General features: G+C 32.6%; 3 protein-coding genes across 4 annotated transcripts; all 3 read left to right on the forward strand.

Moving 5' to 3' along the window:
- The first annotated feature begins 192 nt into the window (after positions 1-192).
- On the forward strand, positions 193-2,249 carry LOC141686938 (protein phosphatase 2C 51-like). The gene is made up of 3 exons (XM_074492050.1): positions 193-906; positions 1,355-1,460; positions 1,742-2,249. Exons 1-3 carry the CDS (start codon positions 391-393, stop codon positions 2,077-2,079), a joined length of 960 nt encoding a protein of 319 aa, XP_074348151.1. The 5' UTR covers positions 193-390; the 3' UTR covers positions 2,080-2,249.
- Positions 2,250-12,877: 10,628 nt separating this feature from the next.
- LOC141684575 (uncharacterized) lies at positions 12,878-15,274 on the forward strand. Of its 2 annotated transcripts, none has more exons than XM_074489616.1 (5): positions 12,878-12,931; positions 13,816-13,936; positions 14,036-14,143; positions 14,295-14,562; positions 14,693-15,274. In XM_074489616.1, the coding sequence occupies exons 1-4, from the start codon at positions 12,920-12,922 to the stop codon at positions 14,393-14,395; spliced, it is 342 nt and encodes a 113-aa protein (XP_074345717.1). In that variant the 5' UTR covers positions 12,878-12,919; the 3' UTR covers positions 14,396-14,562; positions 14,693-15,274. The 2 variants fall into 2 exon arrangements, with proteins under 2 accessions (XP_074345717.1, XP_074345716.1); XM_074489615.1 differs by having other exon boundaries at positions 14,690-15,270.
- Positions 15,275-16,931: 1,657 nt separating this feature from the next.
- On the forward strand, positions 16,932-18,925 carry LOC141687084 (protein phosphatase 2C 51-like). The gene is made up of 3 exons (XM_074492241.1): positions 16,932-17,586; positions 18,035-18,140; positions 18,422-18,925. Exons 1-3 carry the CDS (start codon positions 17,071-17,073, stop codon positions 18,784-18,786), a joined length of 987 nt encoding a protein of 328 aa, XP_074348342.1. The 5' UTR covers positions 16,932-17,070; the 3' UTR covers positions 18,787-18,925.
- The last annotated feature ends 351 nt before the right edge of the window (positions 18,926-19,276 follow it).

Here is a 19,276-nt window from a genome sequence, read left to right on the forward strand (position 1 = left end):
GTATTAGAATAAAACCTACACAATTCTTTTTAATCAAAACTAAATTTATTGGGATGGTTAGGAATCACATTACATCACATTTATCTGTATTTAATTTCAATTATTAAAAACTCTAAAACTAAGTAATCATCACCTTAGACGTGCCTATATCTTAGGTGTCCACGTATTCTCTACTAGCTCTCGTCTCTTTCTCTTCATTTTAACCCCTTCCCAGCTCTCTTCTCTTCCTCTTCATTTTAACCCCTTCCCGGTTATCAGAGTTGGTTAGTACTATTCTGATGCATCAATAGTACTATTGATTGAGTTATTTCTCATAATTTCATTGAAATAAGTCTAATTATATCTAGAAATGATGAGAAACCAAGATTTGGTTTCTAGTTAATTTAGAAGATGAATACACAAACACACCTGCTCTGCCAAAATAAGTCTGAGAATACAAATAATGTAGCAGATACAGATAAACAAATAAACGGTAATGGTAAAGTTGTGAACTATGATTCACATGGTAGTATCTCGGTGAAGGGAAGAAGGAAATATATGGAGGATGCTTTGACAGTAGACTTGGGGTTTTTAATGTGGGAATCAAATAATTATGACTATTTTGGTGTGTATGATGGTCATGGTGGCTCAGAAGTAGCTCGGGCTCGTCGCGACCACTTACACCTGTTGGTTAAAAATGAGGTTGAAAAACAGGGCAGGGAAAATTATAGACTGGGAAAAGGAAATGGTCACAAGTTTTTTAGGATGGATGAACATGTGCTTGCTGAAGGAGTTGAGGGTTCAACAGGATCAACTGCGATTGTTGTTGTGGTTGGGGAGGAGGTTTTGGTGGTTGCTAACTGTGGAGATTCCAGAGGTGTTTTGTCACGTTCATCCACTGTTGTGCCATTGTCTTTTGATCATAAGGTATGTTAGTAAATTTAGAGTCCAAGGTTAGTAACTAATTATCTTCATACCAGAGTACTGAGTACCATAAATACTATGTAAACATAACATGGTGTGTGTTCATAAATTTTTTCTAAAGAAAAATTTTCTTTAACAATATTTTATACTTCATAAACATATGTGGATGTAAACAGTTACATATATTTGTAGAGAATAAGGTTCGTGTTTGTTAAATTTGTGTTTTGAACACCTCCTGTAAACATTGTTGCATTGCATCCTTGGAGTGCACGGTTTATCCCAGTGTGATCATATGCACAGACATTTTTATCTGACTAGTTCGTAAGAATTTTAGCCATCATCAACTGAGCAACCTATTATATTATAATGTTGAATTTACATTTTGAGTTACATTTATTTTAAATTTTCTTTTTGTTAAATTGCCTAATTCAATCTTTTAAATTATGATTAGCCTGATCGACCGGATGAGTTGAAGAGGATCGAAGTCTCTGATGGAGTGGTTGTCAACTGGAACGGGAAAAGAGTTCAAGGAGTTCTTTCAACTTCAAGATCTATTGGTACTTAAGTGATAATCCTATGATTTCAAATACAATGATATATAAAAAAGTCATCTTTCATAAGAACATAGGATAGAATAAGTTAAAATTTAACCGATTAGTCATTTTTATTGAATCAACAAATTATCAAAGGTAATTAAAATTTGTGATGGTTACCTTAATATCCCGACTTAATTAATTAGTTAGGGAATACAGCATTACTTATAAGCGTATTTATGAAATTGCATTACATTGTTGTTATTAACAAATATATGTTTAAATCATATTGAATCCTGATTTAGGGGACGAGCACTTGAAACCATATGTAGTAGCTCAAGCAGAAGTTACAGTGAAAGCGAGAAGCGGCCTTGATGAGTTCATAATAGTAGCTAGTGATGGTTTATGGGACGTAATGTCAAATGAAGATGCATGCAAAGTTGTTAGATTTTGTTTGCAGCGACAATCACAGGAAGGATCAAAGAAGAAGTCTAGTGTAACCCCCGGCAATGAGAATGAGCCTAAGAGTCGGGCTGCTGTAGCTGCACTAAATCTTAAAAGGATAGCAATGAAGCGAGGCAGCCAAGATAACATAAGTGTTATCGTCATCGATCTGCAGAAACTCCACAAAACTTCTGCCTAGAAGAGTTTTGAGGGAGCTCTTTCGTTGATGTCAGTCTTTGAGTCAAGACTATTCTAAGTCCACTCGAAATTCGTCTAAATTTAAATTACTGTGTACCTTGTGTGAACTATGTGTGCTTATGAATTTCCATGTCAGTCTGCAACTCTTTATGTCCTGTTTTCGAATTATTACCCCACTGTTGTAATATAAATCTATCTATGTTTTTCAACTTTTAATCCGTGTTGTTATGTAAAATATCTATGTTTTGATTATTTTTTGGTAGTGATTTATGACTATTATATATGTTTTATTGACTGTAAAATCAATATTTGGTCAAGAAGCTGACTTGCTTTTCTTGCTTGGAGTCTTGAATATTTTGACTAATAAAAAACATGTGAATGGTCATCGTCAACCGATTGTTAGCACTACTATATCATATTGAAGAATTTTTTTGCACTTTTAGTGATATAATAGATGTCGCAACAATCACTTGCCTCTGCCTAACATCCACGGAACATTACATGTGCTAATAACAATTCCGAAAAACGGATAATTTTGCTGAATTAATGGTATGTTTGAGATAGAGTCCATACTATGCTTTCCGTTATCATTAGTCTCTATCAGATTGTTTTAGTACTTGTGTGAGTTGATCATTAGATGGACAAGAATATTTAACTCTTATTTATATACACCAGTAGATTCTCAACATCGTATAAAGCCAAAACTTTCTGTACGTATGTCTAACTTCGCAGCAGATTAGTAGAGAAAATATCTATATCTATATTTTAAATTATCATTGATAGTATACATAGAAAAAACTGATGCACAGATAGTACATATATATACAACTTCGAAGTAAGAATTAAGATAGCTCCACTGCCTAGTTCAGAATTCAGATAGGTAAAACAATGCACAGGTAGCCGTAGTACTGAAGATAATAGTAATTCTAAGTAATTCAAAATTTATATCAAAATAGTTATCAAAATAATTATAAAATGATGTGACGTGATAAGTGTCGAAATTTATCACGTGCTTTCATTTTCCATTTGCATGTCTGCACACACACATCTTACTAATACAATCACAAATTTATAGTTGGTTGTAAATTTATGGTATATTTTGATAATAACACTGACATGCTCTTCATCCACCAAATTGGATTTGCATTCTTGTGAAGTAGTAATTACTAGTAGAAGATTGGGGAAGATGGAGTTGGAGGATAGTTAGAGAGTGACCCTGGCCATTAAAACTCCAAAGCAGATAAAATTGACCCTTTCAAGAAGCAGACATTGCGTTCCCAATGCACATCCAGTTTTTACACTATATTTAGAAAATACATGACCCATGAAAGAGAAACAGCAAGATTAATAAACCTGTTTCTTGAGTCCTTCCATTCATATACAACCAAATATGCATGATGGCTCTTAGTATCACAATTTCAAGAGAGAAGACCCAAAATTTCAGAGGAGCTGGAAATTGGCCCTTTCTATCACTCAAAAACGCAACATTTTCTTGCGTTTTTTTTCCTGAATTACCCACGCAAGTTTCTATTGCGTTTATGGGGTGATATATGTGGTGTCTGAGATGAGGTGAAACCGCATCATTTATATGCGTTTCTACAGTTAACGTACGTTTTTTTCCTGAATTACCCACGCAAGTTTCTATTGCGTTTATGGGGTGATATATGCGGTGTCTGAGGTGAAACACAAAATGGTGCATAGGAGATTCAATCCTCTGTCTCCACACTTGCACGCAAGCTTCAAACCAGCTGAGCTGAGAAATACTTGTGTTGAGATCATAAACGAATTTATTTATTGCGTTACTCCGTGATACTTAAGGCCAGCTTTTTCTACTTGTGAATATTTGGGCCATTCACCTCAAAATTGTGATATTAAGGGCCATTATTCTAAACAATGATATAGTTAATGTAGTTAATGCAATAAATATGATAACTAATATAACTTTTTTAACAATGTTAAAGTTTTTTTAATATCAGTAATTTTTTTAAAAGTGGACAATTATATTGAAACGGAGGGAGCATATTAAACTCATACGGCGTATCACACAAATCCACATTGGCAGTATTTGGATTCTGGAATCTCGGTTTGAGTCGCTTGAGTAAGAGTGGTGCCCAGAGTACACAGACCTCGTGTTTATCTATTCTTTCAGGTCAACAAGTGAAAACTAGTGGTAAATAATTCAACCAACCTGTACCCCAACTATTCTCCTCCTTCAAGAATAACAATTTTTATATAACTCAATTGGCAGAGAAGAGAAACCAGTACTGTATAGATTATAGATTCCTGTATAGTGCATGAATTTTTGTTGCGGATAATGTTAGAGAGCTCAAAAATAGTTCACTAAATTTTTTCATAAGGACATGATAATTAATATGATACAATAATGCATTTTGATCCCCGCAAGGTCGCTCAATTGATTAAAGAGGAGATTCTCGTCACAGGTTCGAATTCCAGGGTGAGAAGAATTTATGATTGGTTCACGTGGTTTGCATGTTATTGTGTAAGCCCGTAGGGTTTACCTAGTACGCACCCGAAGGATAGCGGCCGCGGGTTATCTACGATAAAAAAAGTAACACATTTTGATTGGATTATTAATTAATTTTTTTTACTACCAGTTATAATGGGATATGTAATGTTTGAAAAAATATTGAGAATTATTTGGTTTTCCAACCACAACTTTTTTTTTATCAATACACATAGATTAGATTACTTAGACAATTGATGTTAAAGTCATGAAGATTCTCATCTCTATTTTGTCTCTTTACTTTCTAACTAGCATAATAACCCGTCATTTTCTAGAGTTTTTTTATGCATGCAATTATAATGCTTTTAGTTATATTCTTATTTGTAAATGTTGTATAATGGCTAACGTATTCATCTGTGTATCATTTTCATACAATACATTATTAAATTACACAACGTTTCCAATATAGTTTATTAAGAAATATATATGTATTCTTGTTTGTGTTGTATAATTGTATTTAATGAATGAATATAAACATGGTAGTCGGTGTACGTTTAAAATGAAACAAATAAACTTAATACGTAGAATATCGTTGGTATGTTTACAAAGAAAAAGTTAAAAACTAACATATGTTGAATACAGAGTTGACCAAAAATTTTGAATTTCATTTAAATAAACTATATAATTGGTCTATATTATTACTGAGTTCTATACATACTTACAGTTAACTTACTCAATTTAAAAAGATAAAAAATGAATAACTGAATTCAGAATTACTTGCAATCATAATATAAACTAATATAAAATTTACAACACTACTGTTAATATAAAAGTCGATTTTAATGAAAAATGTTAGTTTTTGAAATTTAATGTATGTATGTTTGAAAACATGTTAGTTTTTTACACTACTCTTAACAAAATAAGATTAAGTTATATGTGTCTATATTAGCATGTGAATTATCGTATGTTACATTTCTTAGAAAATTACGATGATTTCAATTATTTATATGCTAAATATCTGATTTATGTACATGTATAATCATTATTAATATCTAGTGAGACAATTGATTACTTAAATAACATGTATTTATAATTATTCAAAAATTAAAATTATGTAATAAATAAATTGTAATAATTTATATATGGTATTCACATTATCACTGACAAACAATCCATATCTGTTTTTTACGCGACCGAGTATCAATCATGTAACATAAAAATAAATTATATATTGTAAGACTTATTATTAATGTTCATGATTTTTTCAAGAATTTGAAGGAAAAATTGTAATTATATTGTTATTTAAACTATTTTTAGTTTCTTTCATTACAACTCTAATATTTCTTCATATAATAATTTGATAATATTGTATACTGTTTTCCTAAAATTAAATATTTTTCAATTCGATAAAGTTTTATAAATATTAGTTGTTTGTCTTTGTCCCTAGAGAGACCGCCAGGTCGCGAAGCTTATCTAGGGGATGTTTTTTATTTGCATTCACGACTTTTGGAAAGAGCTGCTAAATTAGAACTGGTTAATTCCTTCAAATTATTGAACAATATATATTTTTTAAATAGTATAATATGTATTAAATCAAATGCTACAATATTGTATAGATATAACTTTTATTTGAATAATTCAAAATATTAAAATAATTTAAAATATTAAAATAATTCAAAATATTTGTACAATATTATCTTGATCAATAAATATTGTTTATCTAAAAGAATTCTTTTTAAAATGCTAGTTTTTTTAAAGTGAAAAATAAAAAATAAATCGATTTAATATATCATCATAGTTTTAACAAATCTCATGAGATTTCATACCAAATTTCTAATATTTTTAAAATCGGGACAAGTCCCAAAACACCATTGCGCTATCAGTAAAGTTACTAATTTTAATACAAATAATCAATTGACTTGATCCCATAAATACCTCAAACACATTAATTTATATTAATATAAGATATCAAAAAATTTCACATTATTGGTAAGATATTCTCGTCGAACTTGTAATTTAAATTACTAAACGTAGAATGTGACAATGTTTTTCGGCTAGTCATATAGTCAAATTTCGAGTATTTTTTGAACAATGAGCCAAATTCTGATTTCAAATTCAAAATAAACTAAAATTCATTGACTTATTATAATTCGAACTTATCTAAATATTTAATACCAATCTAGATTATTTATATATAAACGATTCTATTTTCAATATTTTCTATAAATATTATATATATATATACATTTTAATTACTTTTTATAATAAAAAAATGTTAAAAATATATGAGATATATTTTCAAACTAAATAATAATAATAAATAAAATAATAACCCATTTATGTATTATGCCTAACTTTATATCTGAAATTCAGTTCTTTAAAATTAATTGTACAAATATTTAAGTAACTATCATTTTTTTTGCTGAATTCAAGTAGCTATCTTTAAGGTTAAATAAAATATTCCTTTAGCACACTTACATATTATGTGTATGATAAAAAGCACATGTGACAATATGGTGTGATTGTATGAGGTTGTATAGAAGAATGAAGTACCGAGTTCGATTCTCACAAAACACAACTTTTATATAAATATTAAAAACATAGGTAGTTTAATATTTTCAATGAGACTTTTTAATCTCAAAAAATTATCCCCTTGTTGTGCTATTATATATAGAAGAGATTCTTATCTCTTAGAATTGAGGAGAGAGAAATGCTCTTAAGCTCCTCCAAATCTTTTACACCTCAAATTTTAGCATCACTTCATATTTTTAAACTTAAAAGCCCATTTTAAAGATTTGTTGGAGATGCTCTAAAAAAACTCTTCCAAACACAATCTGCTAAAGGCTACCACGGACAAATGTCCCTAGTAAAATGCAAATTCATACTCCTTCTGTCCCTCCCATTTGTTTACACTTTCCTTTTTTGGATGTCCCTTCCAATTGTTTACATTTCAAAACTTTCCAAAAATGGTAAGGTTTTTTATAATTTTTAAAATAACTACATCCACTACTTCTCTCCACTATAACCACTTTATACATATAATATTAATCGTTCCCACTACTTTACTCACTTTTTTAACTTTACTCCACTATTTTATCATTTTTCTTAAACTCCGCGTCCCACTCAAATGTAAACATTTGGGAGGGACGGGGGGAGTATTTTTTTTTATTTTTTCAATATTTGTATTCGGGTTACTTTAAATAGTAAATACGTATTTCTTATAAAACTTTAAAAAACTGATTTTGCATGTGCGCAAACAATTTAAACAAAATGTATTTTGACAATTATACGTGAAAAATAAGATTTTTTTTCCATGTTTGGTAGCAGTACTCAACCAAAAAAAATTATTTTTCTCACTTACAGGTACACCACTACTAAAGCAAATTTCCTTCGAGCATTCCGGTAGTTAGATTGACGAGCATATTTGTCTAGCATCTTGAAACTAGATATTTTTTTCCATCTTAGGATATTCAAATTTTGGGTGTGGAACGAAAATTAATATTTTATCAAGAAAAAGGAGGTGACTTTTGGAGCATAAATTCTCTATTTAAGCTCTTAAGTCAAAATATAAAGAAAAAAAATGAAAATGTAATTTCAACTGAAATTTTAGTGATTTTTTAAAACGCTAAGAGCCCTCTTCCTTTTTTTTTAAAAGTCACAACTCACTCTTAATTTATATTTTATAATAAAATAATCTTTGCATTTCCTTTTTCTCTCCCAATTTTTTTATTTTTTTAGAACTTTAATATATTTATAATTATAAAATAATAAATAAAGGGTTGATTTAAGAATTATGTTGGGGATGAACATATTTTATCTTTCTTTCTAATAGCTAATTATTTATAATATTTATAAATAGGGGGTTAAGAATCTGTTAGACTTGCAATAAAGGAGAGAATATATTTTTAAAATTAAAGAATTACTAGAAATTTATTGGATTTCACTTTTTAACATACTCTTTATATTTCGACTTAAGCCAATTAAACCTGTTGGAAACATGAGGTGCAACTTACTCATCTGTCGCTATTATCACTTAAACTCAAATAATGGATAAAGAGATCCATTAAACTTGCTCTTACTATAACCTGGTTGGGGTGTCATGAGTTGCAGAGCTTTCGGTATGTACAGACACACACTCAATATCACACTTCTCAATTAAATTAACGCTAGTTTTTTTGGCTCCGTTTGATTTCTAGGCAACTTGAACTGAAGATTTGTAAAAAGCCCAGCTGAACATAATCTTACAAAAATAGGCCACTACGCCAATTCAAGTGGCATAGGATCAAATTATGCCACTTGAAGTGGCGTAGTCTATATATATATTTTTTTCCTTTTTTGCGCTTTCCCTGTTGGTCGATTGGTTTGTTAATAACATTCTAACAAGGTTTTTGGGAGCATTAGTAAGCATAACATAGTCTTATAATTTTAATTTTTTGATAAAAAAAATTAGGGAAAAAAAATTAAAGAAGCTATATTTATATATACTCGAACATGCTTCCTTAGAAGGAAATGTGAACTATTATAATGAAGAGTGTTTTTTATATTTTTTGTAAATATAGTTATTTACTCCCAAATTTAAAATTTGCAACTTTATATAGTAATATTTGTACCCTACTTTGACAAAAAAAATTGAAACTAAGAATTTTTTTTTGAATACAAGGTTTTTAACCACCCGAAAATGGTACGAAAGCATAAGAAAAATATTTGGATGAAATGAGTAATTTATAATATAATTGAAAAAATATGAATATATGAATTTCCTACAAATTGGTTGATGAGACATACATATGTAATTCAAACGATTGTGTTTCCGAAAGGCATTTTCATGGATGTATAAGTATTATCACAATTAATACACGGTAGTTTAAGAAGACTTGCAAATCTGAATACTCTATCAGATTTCCTAAAGGGTAGCTTAATAACATTATCACAATTAGTACAAAAGTTTCTGTAATATTGTAGACAAATAAATGTGACGATGAGTGCATTTTTCTTTGAATGTGGAACAAAGTATAATTCTAGGGAACATCAAATAAGTAAACATAGAATGAGAAAAATATATTGCAACTGAAAATGGGAAAATGAAAGAAACTCTCAAATGTTTTAGTCATCCGCAAGATTAACTACGTATTGATCAAACTCTGTGTCCTCATTTTTGTTAGCAATCTCATCATCTACATCTTCATCTTCTTGTATCTGAGGGGATGTATGCATATGACCTCCCTCCCCATGTCCGTGGGTTGAGGCGTACGTACTCGCTCGTGTATGACGCGATGGCCAGGGGTTGGGGCCCTTTGTGCTATGACAGATAGTTGTAGCCATACCAGCATCATCGTGACCTTGAGAAAAATCCCCAAGTTTGACAATATATTTCGCATATTTTATATCCCACTGCTGGTCCTCTTCACGTATCCTTTTAGCCCTACAGCTTGCGATTGCATCCTCGTACTCCCTTTTTCTCATCTCAAGCTCGTCCTCCATGAAGTGCTTGTGTTTGCACATTTGCTTTAACTCATAGTCATGTTCCTCCTTTGAAATGTGTCAAGCGTTGAAACTCTTGTTTATGTTTTCTTCATACTCGATGGAGGATCTCATAAACTTCAAGTGCATTTTCCCATAGCCAACAAACTGTCCATTGTCACGGACGACAAACCCTTGTGCGGCCCGTATACCTTGCATTCTTCTAACAAATTATTTTATAAGACAGAGTTCTGCTCATTTTGCTTCAGTAGCTGCCTGAGATTCGGTCCATTTATACCAATTAACTTCCCCATTATTACCAATATCAGAAGTTGCGTGTCCCTTACCCTTGTCCATGACCCGAGTGTAGGACTCCAAAAATTTAGAAAATGTATTACTAGAAAGGGGGAAATGTAGTTGATGAGTTATAATTTTTCAGATATTTATAGGTAAAATTTTTTACATTGTTAAATTGTTATATGAAATTGTGCAGTTAAGAATGTGAAAATATTTGATGTCATTGGGGCAATAATTTTGAAGATGAAAGTATTCATTTGTGTCATTGATTTGAGAACAGAACCTGAGTTGTCAAATCATTTGAAATATTTGCATGTGACTACTCTTGTGAATTTATGAAATGTGCAGTTCCTTTAAGTACAAATAATACTTATTTTAACTTATCATATTTGTCAGAAGATTCGCACATGGCATGTTTTACTGTAACTTCGCGAAATCATTTGACAAGTCGACTATACTTTTTAAAAGTTGTCAAGTCGAGTTTAGTTTTATAAAGGTTGATAAGTCCAGGATCCATGATGGATACTGAATTTTTATAGATGTTAGTAAGTTGTTTTGATGTTATGTTTTTGTGAGGGTGTCTAAAAATAATTTACATCATTGCGGACTTTTGTAATGTAATTTTGTGTGGATCCACCTTATGAATTCACGTGAAATTGAAATTTAAATCATAGTGAAAATTACATTATCATATTTATGTAGCTGGGCGCAATGGACATTTTTTACTCCGTTTTGTGTGACCTTCTTGATGGCAAGCGCTGCATTTGTTGGCCGAATGTGAAGCATCCATCTCCGTTCTTATTCTCACGGATTTCCCCTTTTTACCGCATTTTTTCTTCTTCTTTTTGAGGGACTCATCGGCTACCAACTTACCATACATTTGCCATTTGAGGGGTAATTGGTAGTTCCAATATTCAGCTGGTTGTAGTGGATATATTAATGGCATATAAAATTTTTGTTGTTCTCCGTTGTAGTGAGAAGGTTCAATGAGATGCTTCCACTTAATGCTATTTTTCATACATCCTGCAACTGCATGAGAGCACGGCATATGATCTGTTGCCCATTTCCCGCACGTGCAAATACGCTCTTTTAGCTTAACAACTTGTGTATTGCCTCCCTTTACCCCACCTTTGAACATGTACTGATGCATACGTACACTGAACATCGCTTGCATACGACTATACGTTGTGACTATGTGTGCGGAAGCCTTGGTTTCTATCTTAGAAAGCATAGCTGATGAACGTGAACACAAATCTTCCCCCCTTTGCATGCTGTCCTCAATAATATTTTGATGTTTGTTCAGAATTCTTACAGTCTTGTAAAATAGATACTTCATCATTGCAGTATCAGGAAGGAAACGAGCCCGTCGTATATTTCCATTGATATACATGCATGTTGTGGAGTGGTGTTATACTGATCGCGTCACTCGGTAATTTGGTTTTCTGCAGCGCATCCCTACTGCATCCCCACACATTGGTCATCATACTTTCCATGGCAGTATCAATAGGTGGCACTTGAGTATGGAGACTTTTATTGAGCTCTGGGAGCACCGACATGAGGGCATCATTGCTGCACCGACATACATGCCTAGCAGAAGACCCATGTCCGTTGATGGATATCGCACATGGTATGACAGATTTACTCGCCGATACATGATAAATCCCATTGTCTGGGCCTCTGAAGAAGGGTTTTTGGGGTCGCAGGGGCTTCTTCCCGTAGCTGTAAGTCTCGACTTTTTACTTTCATAGTTGTATATTAGAAATTCCCGTCATATGATGCCCTTCTTAAAGTATTGTATTCGTTATGATACAGGCTGAGGGTTTGTCCAATGCTTACCATGAGATACAGAGTTCTGAGGTGGCAGCTGATGATCCTATTGTTGATAGTGCACTACAGGGCATGGAGGTCACACTGGATGACATAGGTTTTCATGTCCTACAGGAGAGACGCCCACATCCACCTCCAATGGTGCCTACTGGACGTAGAAGACCTCGTACTAGAGGTAAGAGTTCTAGTGCAGCTTTTCCTCACCCTAGGCCAGTTCCCTTAGATGGATATGTACCGTGGGGTCAGGCCATGGCTAGCGATGGGTCAACAGGGCATGGTTTTACTGGATCTCCTTGGGAGCACACTATGCAGGGGCATGGGCATGCATCTACTGGATCTACTTCGCATCATACCTATCAGGTATTTGGACAGACTTCTCAGGGGCATGGGTTTACTGGATCTCCTATGGAGCATACTTCTCAGGGGCGTGGATCTACTAGTTCTCATATGGAGCATACCTATCAGGGGTTTGGACAGACTTCTCAGGGGTTTCATGGTACTCATCCCTCCACTTTTCAGCATTCTCAGACATGTGAGGGTTTCTGGGGCGGGACATATGGTAGTGGTTCTTCCTTTCGGATACTAGAGAGGGGTTTTCAGCCATTCATGTCGCATGATACCTTTGGGAGTAGATATGCATCCCCTGTTGTTTGTGAGGAGGATGATGGTGATGACGAAGAGCCTCATGATGTGCAGGTTAGGCAGCAGCCCCCAACATTCTAATGATCCATGTTTTTTTAAATGTAGTTTGGCATCTCTTAAGTTGTATGAGCAGTACTTCTTGGCGAGCTCCATGGATGGATCTGTAAGTTCTAATATTTCCTTAATTTATAAAGATATTCTTTATGTATATGTTCTATCTTTTTCTTAGCCCACCTCTAATTTAGTGCATTCACCAAATTGAACCCTAACTTTTCATTTAAACATAAAGTCTTCAAAAGCATCCTAGGGCCCAGTTCAGTAGATCTTCCTGAAGCTTTTGAGGAAATCTAGGGCTTAACTATTGAACTTGCAGATCAATAAGCAAATAGAAAGTTTGTTCACTGAAGATGATAAGAATAGGAGTAGATAGCTTAGCTAGTAATTATTCTTATTTTTATCAGCTCCAAGCCTCCAATAAGTTGGATAAAATTTTACGATTGGTTGGCTCAGACTTACAACAGTATTCAGAATTAATAAGATCTTCATAACATAATTTTCCATTTTAAACACGTGCAAGTCTGAGCTTTTCGAAAGAAAAAAAATGCTAGCTTTAGTAGATCACATAAATGTGGTAGTGGGAGTTCGGACCCATTTTCTGATTCATTTGAGGAAACTCGCACATGGAAGCATCATGCTTCCTTATAAAATGGCCGTTCCAATGAAAATGCCATGTAAACAAGCTAAAGACTGATTGCCTAATGCCTCCCCCCATCAAAAAAAGGAAAAGAAAGAAAAGGAAGAAGAGTAAATTTAGTAATGGTTGACCAAGGAGGCAAACTGTTGGGAAATTGCTGACTATGCTATATTCCAGCACCTATAACCGTTTGAACTAAAGCTTTAACGATCAATAGGCTGATGATATTCTAATTGAATTTCCCTTAAGAGTAACTCCTTGAGTCCAGGATTGCTCTCATGTTTAATCTCCATGCTTGCAAATGTTTGTTTTTACCTGACTGGGGCAGTCATAACATGTTTACCTATTCCCAGATCAAACTTTATGATCATAGAATGGCTCAGAGAGGGGCTGTACAGTGTTACGAGGGAAATGTGAATTCTCATACTCACATTCAGCTCGGAGTTGACCCATCAGAGAAATTTGTCATGTCAGGTTACAGTTTTAAGCATTTAAGCATATTACCATTTTCTTCGCATACATCTTTAGTTAACAAAAACGAGTCCAAGCTTATTCAAATATAAATCAAAATAGGCGGGGAAGACAACAAATTGCGGCTTTGGAGTATTAGGTCGGGAGAACTACTATTGGAGGAGAAGTTAATGAGTTCTACCCCCTCAGTTGTTTGCTGGCAGAAAGAAGGTATAGTATAGATGCTCTAAGCCTACACCTTGTAAATGGTCTTTGATGCCTCCCTGATACAATCAAAAAAGAAAGAGATGACATGCACATACACACACTTGCACGTCAATAAGTTAATTTCAGGGGTATTTTATATGACACTGCCTGGCAGATATCTGTGCAAGGGATGGATATATAGATGACAACCAATCTGACTGGGGGGAAGCCTGGCTCGGATCCCGAGACGGTCTCTTCCGTATGCGGTGGTCATAGCTTCTCTTCAGCTTAAAAATCGAAGTTATTGTCTTCTGTATTGGTTCTTGTCCACCCATTATATCAGCCAGCTCTACCTGAAATTCATCGAAGTGCTGAAGAGGACATACCTCTGATTGATCACCGCACCCAATTCCTTAAAGTCGGTGGCATGGTAACTAAACAAGGTAAGAGAGTTCGACCTAGCGCTTTTGATCCAGATCAATTTTAAATCACCAAATTATATCTTGGAACCAAGAATATAACCCCACTCCTGGTAAGCAACTCTACAATCTCAAATATTTATTTTGGCAGTAGGGTTGAATACTGCTTGCTCGTGATGGTCCACTTTTCAAATCAAATGTCTACTCTTCAATTGGACTTACAAACGAGGCGAGGGACGTCTTAATCAAAACATGACTTATGCACTTGAGCACACATATACTTTCTGACTTGGCAGCTATGTTTTGTATTTTCATGTTGATGTTTACCATTTGAAGTCAAATTTTTTGCAAGAAGCCTGTAGTAGCACCACATTGTTTTTTAATTTTGAGTTCCTATTTAGTTTGCCTGCTATAAGAATAGAGTCTGTTTTGACCAAAGAGCTCCTTCTGAGGTAGTGCTTTCACTCCTTTTTACGAGAAGAGATCGAGGATTTGAACAAGGAACGGTACTTGAATGTCTTTTTACAATAATGCAACATCTCACCGGTAGGTCTCCTCTAGTCCTCAGTTCCACCACCAGTTCCACCACCAGCTACGGCAGGTTCTGTTGATGTTAAAAACAATAATGTTTATTGTTTATCCTATGGACTGGGCATGTTATTTTGTGGACTAAATTTGTAAAAATAATTGGACAAACTTAAGTTTAAAATTAATGTTTTTTTTCAGTGGACTGTATAAAAGATGGCAAAAGTAAATTATATATGCATGTGTTAAGAAATTAAATTTTTTGAGATAACATCAACTTAACTTAAATAATTGATAGCTTTTATTTATCTTTGTCATAGTATTTTTCTTATGCAGTTTATTCTTTTTAACACCCATCTTTTAACATGTGAATGTTATAAAAATAATCCTTTTTATTAGATTAGATAATGAATTGGAGGGATTTTGATGAGCAATATTTTTTAAAAATGCCAATAAATAAATAAATTCTTTTCCCATGCAGTTCATTTTAACATCATTAGTATTGGTGTAATTGCCCTAAAAAAGTATTTGTACAATTATTGTTTATATTTAACAATATTATTTATTTTAATCATTATATAGCACCGTTATTCAATCTATAGTGTTCTACTTTTTTACAATTTGTAATGTCTTTGTAAGTTGCAAAAATAATAACAATGTACCATAATTATGCTCAGTTTTAATGGATTGAAAATAGACAAAAAATCCAAAAAGTTTTAAAATTGATGGTTCATTTCTTATGTCCAATATTTTCAATATTTTGTATATTAATTTCAATTTATACATATTTCAAATATATGATACTTCATTCTAAAAAAATATAATAACTTAGGACTATATAGAATTGTTAATGTATTTTTATCATCTGAGATTATTTCATTTATTATCTTATCATGTTTGAGATTATAAATGTAAAGAATTATATGTGTTAATTAAACTTATAAGAACACATCTTTCTATGATTTTAGTCACCAAGAAAGTAAAATTTGGATTCTTTTTGTATAATTAAATTTAAGTAATAAAGATAAAAATATCACTTATCTTTTCTAATAATTTATTTAAAGTTAATTTTAGGTTTCACATATGATTATAAAGTTAATACAAAGTAGCATTAGAATGAGACTTACACCATTTTTAATTTAAAACTAATATTGATTTAGATTGTTAATAATAACAATGTACCATAATTATTGCTCACTGTTTTAATGTACAAAAAGTAGACCAAGAAGTCCAAATAATTGTTAAAATTGATGGCTCATTTCTTATGTCCAATTGTTTCAATAATTTGTATATCAATTTCAATTTATAAATATTTTAAATATATGATAATTTAGAACTGTAGAGAATAGTTAATACATTTTTATCATCTAAGATTATTACTTTTATTATGTTATCATGTTTGTGATTATAAATATAAAGAATTATATGTGTTAATTAAACTTATAATAACACACATTTCTATGATTTTAGTCACTAAGAAAGTAAAGATTTGGATTTTTTACATGTTTTTTCTAATTAAATTCAAATAAAAAAGATAAAAATACCACTTATCTTTATTAGTAATTTATTTAAAGTTAACCTTAGATTTTAGCATGTGATTATAAGTTAATACAAAATAGTATTAGAATAAAACCTACACAATTCTTTTTAATCAAAACTAAATTTATTGGGATGGTTAGGAATCACATTACATCACATTTATCTGTATTTAATTTCAATTATTAAAAACTCTAAAACTAGTAATCATCACTTTAGACGTGCCTATATCTTAGGTGTCCACGTATTCTCTACTAGCTCTCGTCTCTTTCTCTTCATTTTAACCCCTTCCCAGCTCTCTTCTCTTCCTCTTCATTTTAACCCCTTCCCGGTTATCAGAGTTGGTTAGTACTATTCTGATGCATCAATAGTACTATTGATTGAGTTATTTCTCATAATTTCATTGAAATAAGTCTAATTATATCTAGAAATGATGAGAAACCAAGATTTGGTTTCTAGTTAATTTAGAAGATGAATACACAAACACACCTGCTCTGCCAAAATAAGTCTGAGAATACAAATAATGTAGCAGATACAGATAAACAAATAAACGGTAATGGTAAAGTTGTGAACTATGATTCACATGGTAGTATCTCGGTGAAGGGAAGAAGGAAATATATGGAGGATGCTTTGACAGTAGACTTGGGGTTTTTAATGTGGGAATCAAATAATTATGACTATTTTGGTGTGTATGATGGTCATGGTGGCTCAGAAGTAGCTCGGGCTCGTCGCGACCACTTACACCTGTTGGTTAAAAATGAGGTTGAAAAACAGGGCAGGGAAAATTATAGACTGGGAAAAGGAAATGGTCACAAGTTTTTTAGGATGGATGAACATGTGCTTGCTGAAGGAGTTGAGGGTTCAACAGGATCAACTGCGATTGTTGTTGTGGTTGGGGAGGAGGTTTTGGTGGTTGCTAACTGTGGAGATTCCAGAGGTGTTTTGTCACGTTCATCCACTGTTGTGCCATTGTCTTTTGATCATAAGGTATGTTAGTAAATTTAGAGTCCAAGGTTAGTAACTAATTATCTTCATACCAGAGTACTGAGTACCATAAATACTATGTAAACATAACATGGTGTGTGTTCATAAATTTTTTCTAAAGAAAAATTTTCTTTAACAATATTTTATACTTCATAAACATATGTGGATGTAAACAGTTACATATATTTGTAGAGAATAAGGTTCGTGTTTGTTAAATTTGTGTTTTGAACACCTCCTGTAAACATTGTTGCATTGCATCCTTGGAGTGCACGGTTTATCCCAGTGTGATCATATGCACAGACATTTTTATCTGACTAGTTCGTAAGAATTTTAGCCATCATCAACTGAGCAACCTATTATATTATAATGTTGAATTTACATTTTGAGTTACATTTATTTTAAATTTTCTTTTTGTTAAATTGCCTAATTCAATCTTTTAAATTATGATTAGCCTGATCGACCGGATGAGTTGAAGAGGATCGAAGTCTCTGATGGAGTGGTTGTCAACTGGAACGGGAAAAGAGTTCAAGGAGTTCTTTCAACTTCAAGATCTATTGGTACTTAAGTGATAATCCTATGATTTCAAATACAATGATATATAAAAAAGTCATCTTTCATAAGAACATAGGATAGAATAAGTTAAAATTTAACCGATTAGTCATTTTTATTGAATCAACAAATTATCAAAGGTAATTAAAATTTGTGATGGTTACCTTAATATCCCGACTTAATTAATTAGTTAGGGAATACAGCATTACTTATAAGCGTATTTATGAAATTGCATTACATTGTTGTTATTAACAAATATATGTTTAAATCATATTGAATCCTGATTTAGGGGACGAGCACTTGAAACCATATGTAGTAGCTCAAGCAGAAGTTACAGTGAAAGCGAGAAGCGGCCTTGATGAGTTCATAATAGTAGCTAGTGATGGTTTATGGGACGTAATGTCAAATGAAGATGCATGCAAAGTTGTTAGATTTTGTTTGCAGCGACAATCACAGGAAGGATCAAAGAAGAAGTCTAGTGTAACCCCCGGCAATGAGAATGAGCCTAAGAGTCGGGCTGCTGTAGCTGCACTAAATCTTAAAAGGATAGCAATGAAGCGAGGCAGCCAAGATAACATAGTGTTATCGTCATCGATCTGCAGAAACTCCACAAAACTTCTGCCTAGAAGAGTTTTGAGGGAGCTCTTTCGTTGATGTCAGTCTTTGAGTCAAGACTATTATAAGTCCACTCGAAATTCGTCTAAATTTAAATTACTGTGTACCTTGTGTGAACTATGTGTGCTTATGAATTTCCATGTCAGTCTGCAACTCTTTATGTCCTGTTTTCGAATTATTACCCCACTGTTGTAATATAAATCTATCTATGTTTTTCAACTTTTAATCCGTGTTGTGATGTAAAATATCTATGTTTTGATTATTTTTTCGTAGTGATTTATGACTAGTATATATGTTTTATTGACTGTAAAATCAATATTTGGTCAAGAAGCTGACTTGCTTTTCTTGCTTGGAGTCTTGAATATTTTGACTAATAAAAAACATGTGAATGGTCATCGTCAACCGATTGTTAGCACTACTATATCATATTGAAGAATTTTTTTGCACTTTTAGTGATATAATAGATGTCGCAACAATCACTTGCCTCTGCCTAACATCCACGGAACATTACATGTGCTAATAACAATTC

This window comes from Apium graveolens, chromosome 9, assembly GCF_009905375.1.
Source record: "Apium graveolens cultivar Ventura chromosome 9, ASM990537v1, whole genome shotgun sequence".
Lineage (NCBI taxonomy): Eukaryota > Viridiplantae > Streptophyta > Magnoliopsida > Apiales > Apiaceae > Apium > Apium graveolens.

What these genes read in the sequence shown, in the direction of transcription:
- LOC141687084 (XM_074492241.1), top strand. Translation starts at nt 17,071, where the DNA reads ATGAATACACAAACACACCTGCTCTGCCAAAATAAGTCTGAGAATACA. An exon ending in CATTGTCTTTTGATCATAAG is followed by an intron (nt 17,587 to 18,034) that starts GTATGTTAGTAA and finishes AATTATGATTAG; the next exon opens with CCTGATCGACCGGATGAGTT. An exon ending in TTCAACTTCAAGATCTATTG is followed by an intron (nt 18,141 to 18,421) that starts GTACTTAAGTGA and finishes ATCCTGATTTAG; the next exon opens with GGGACGAGCACTTGAAACCA.
- LOC141684575 (XM_074489616.1), top strand. An exon ending in AGAGAAATTTGTCATGTCAG is followed by an intron (nt 13,937 to 14,035) that starts GTTACAGTTTTA and finishes AAATCAAAATAG; the next exon opens with GCGGGGAAGACAACAAATTG. An exon ending in TGTTTGCTGGCAGAAAGAAG is followed by an intron (nt 14,144 to 14,294) that starts GTATAGTATAGA and finishes ACTGCCTGGCAG; the next exon opens with ATATCTGTGCAAGGGATGGA.
- LOC141686938 (XM_074492050.1), top strand. Translation starts at nt 391, where the DNA reads ATGAATACACAAACACACCTGCTCTGCCAAAATAAGTCTGAGAATACA. An exon ending in CATTGTCTTTTGATCATAAG is followed by an intron (nt 907 to 1,354) that starts GTATGTTAGTAA and finishes AATTATGATTAG; the next exon opens with CCTGATCGACCGGATGAGTT. An exon ending in TTCAACTTCAAGATCTATTG is followed by an intron (nt 1,461 to 1,741) that starts GTACTTAAGTGA and finishes ATCCTGATTTAG; the next exon opens with GGGACGAGCACTTGAAACCA.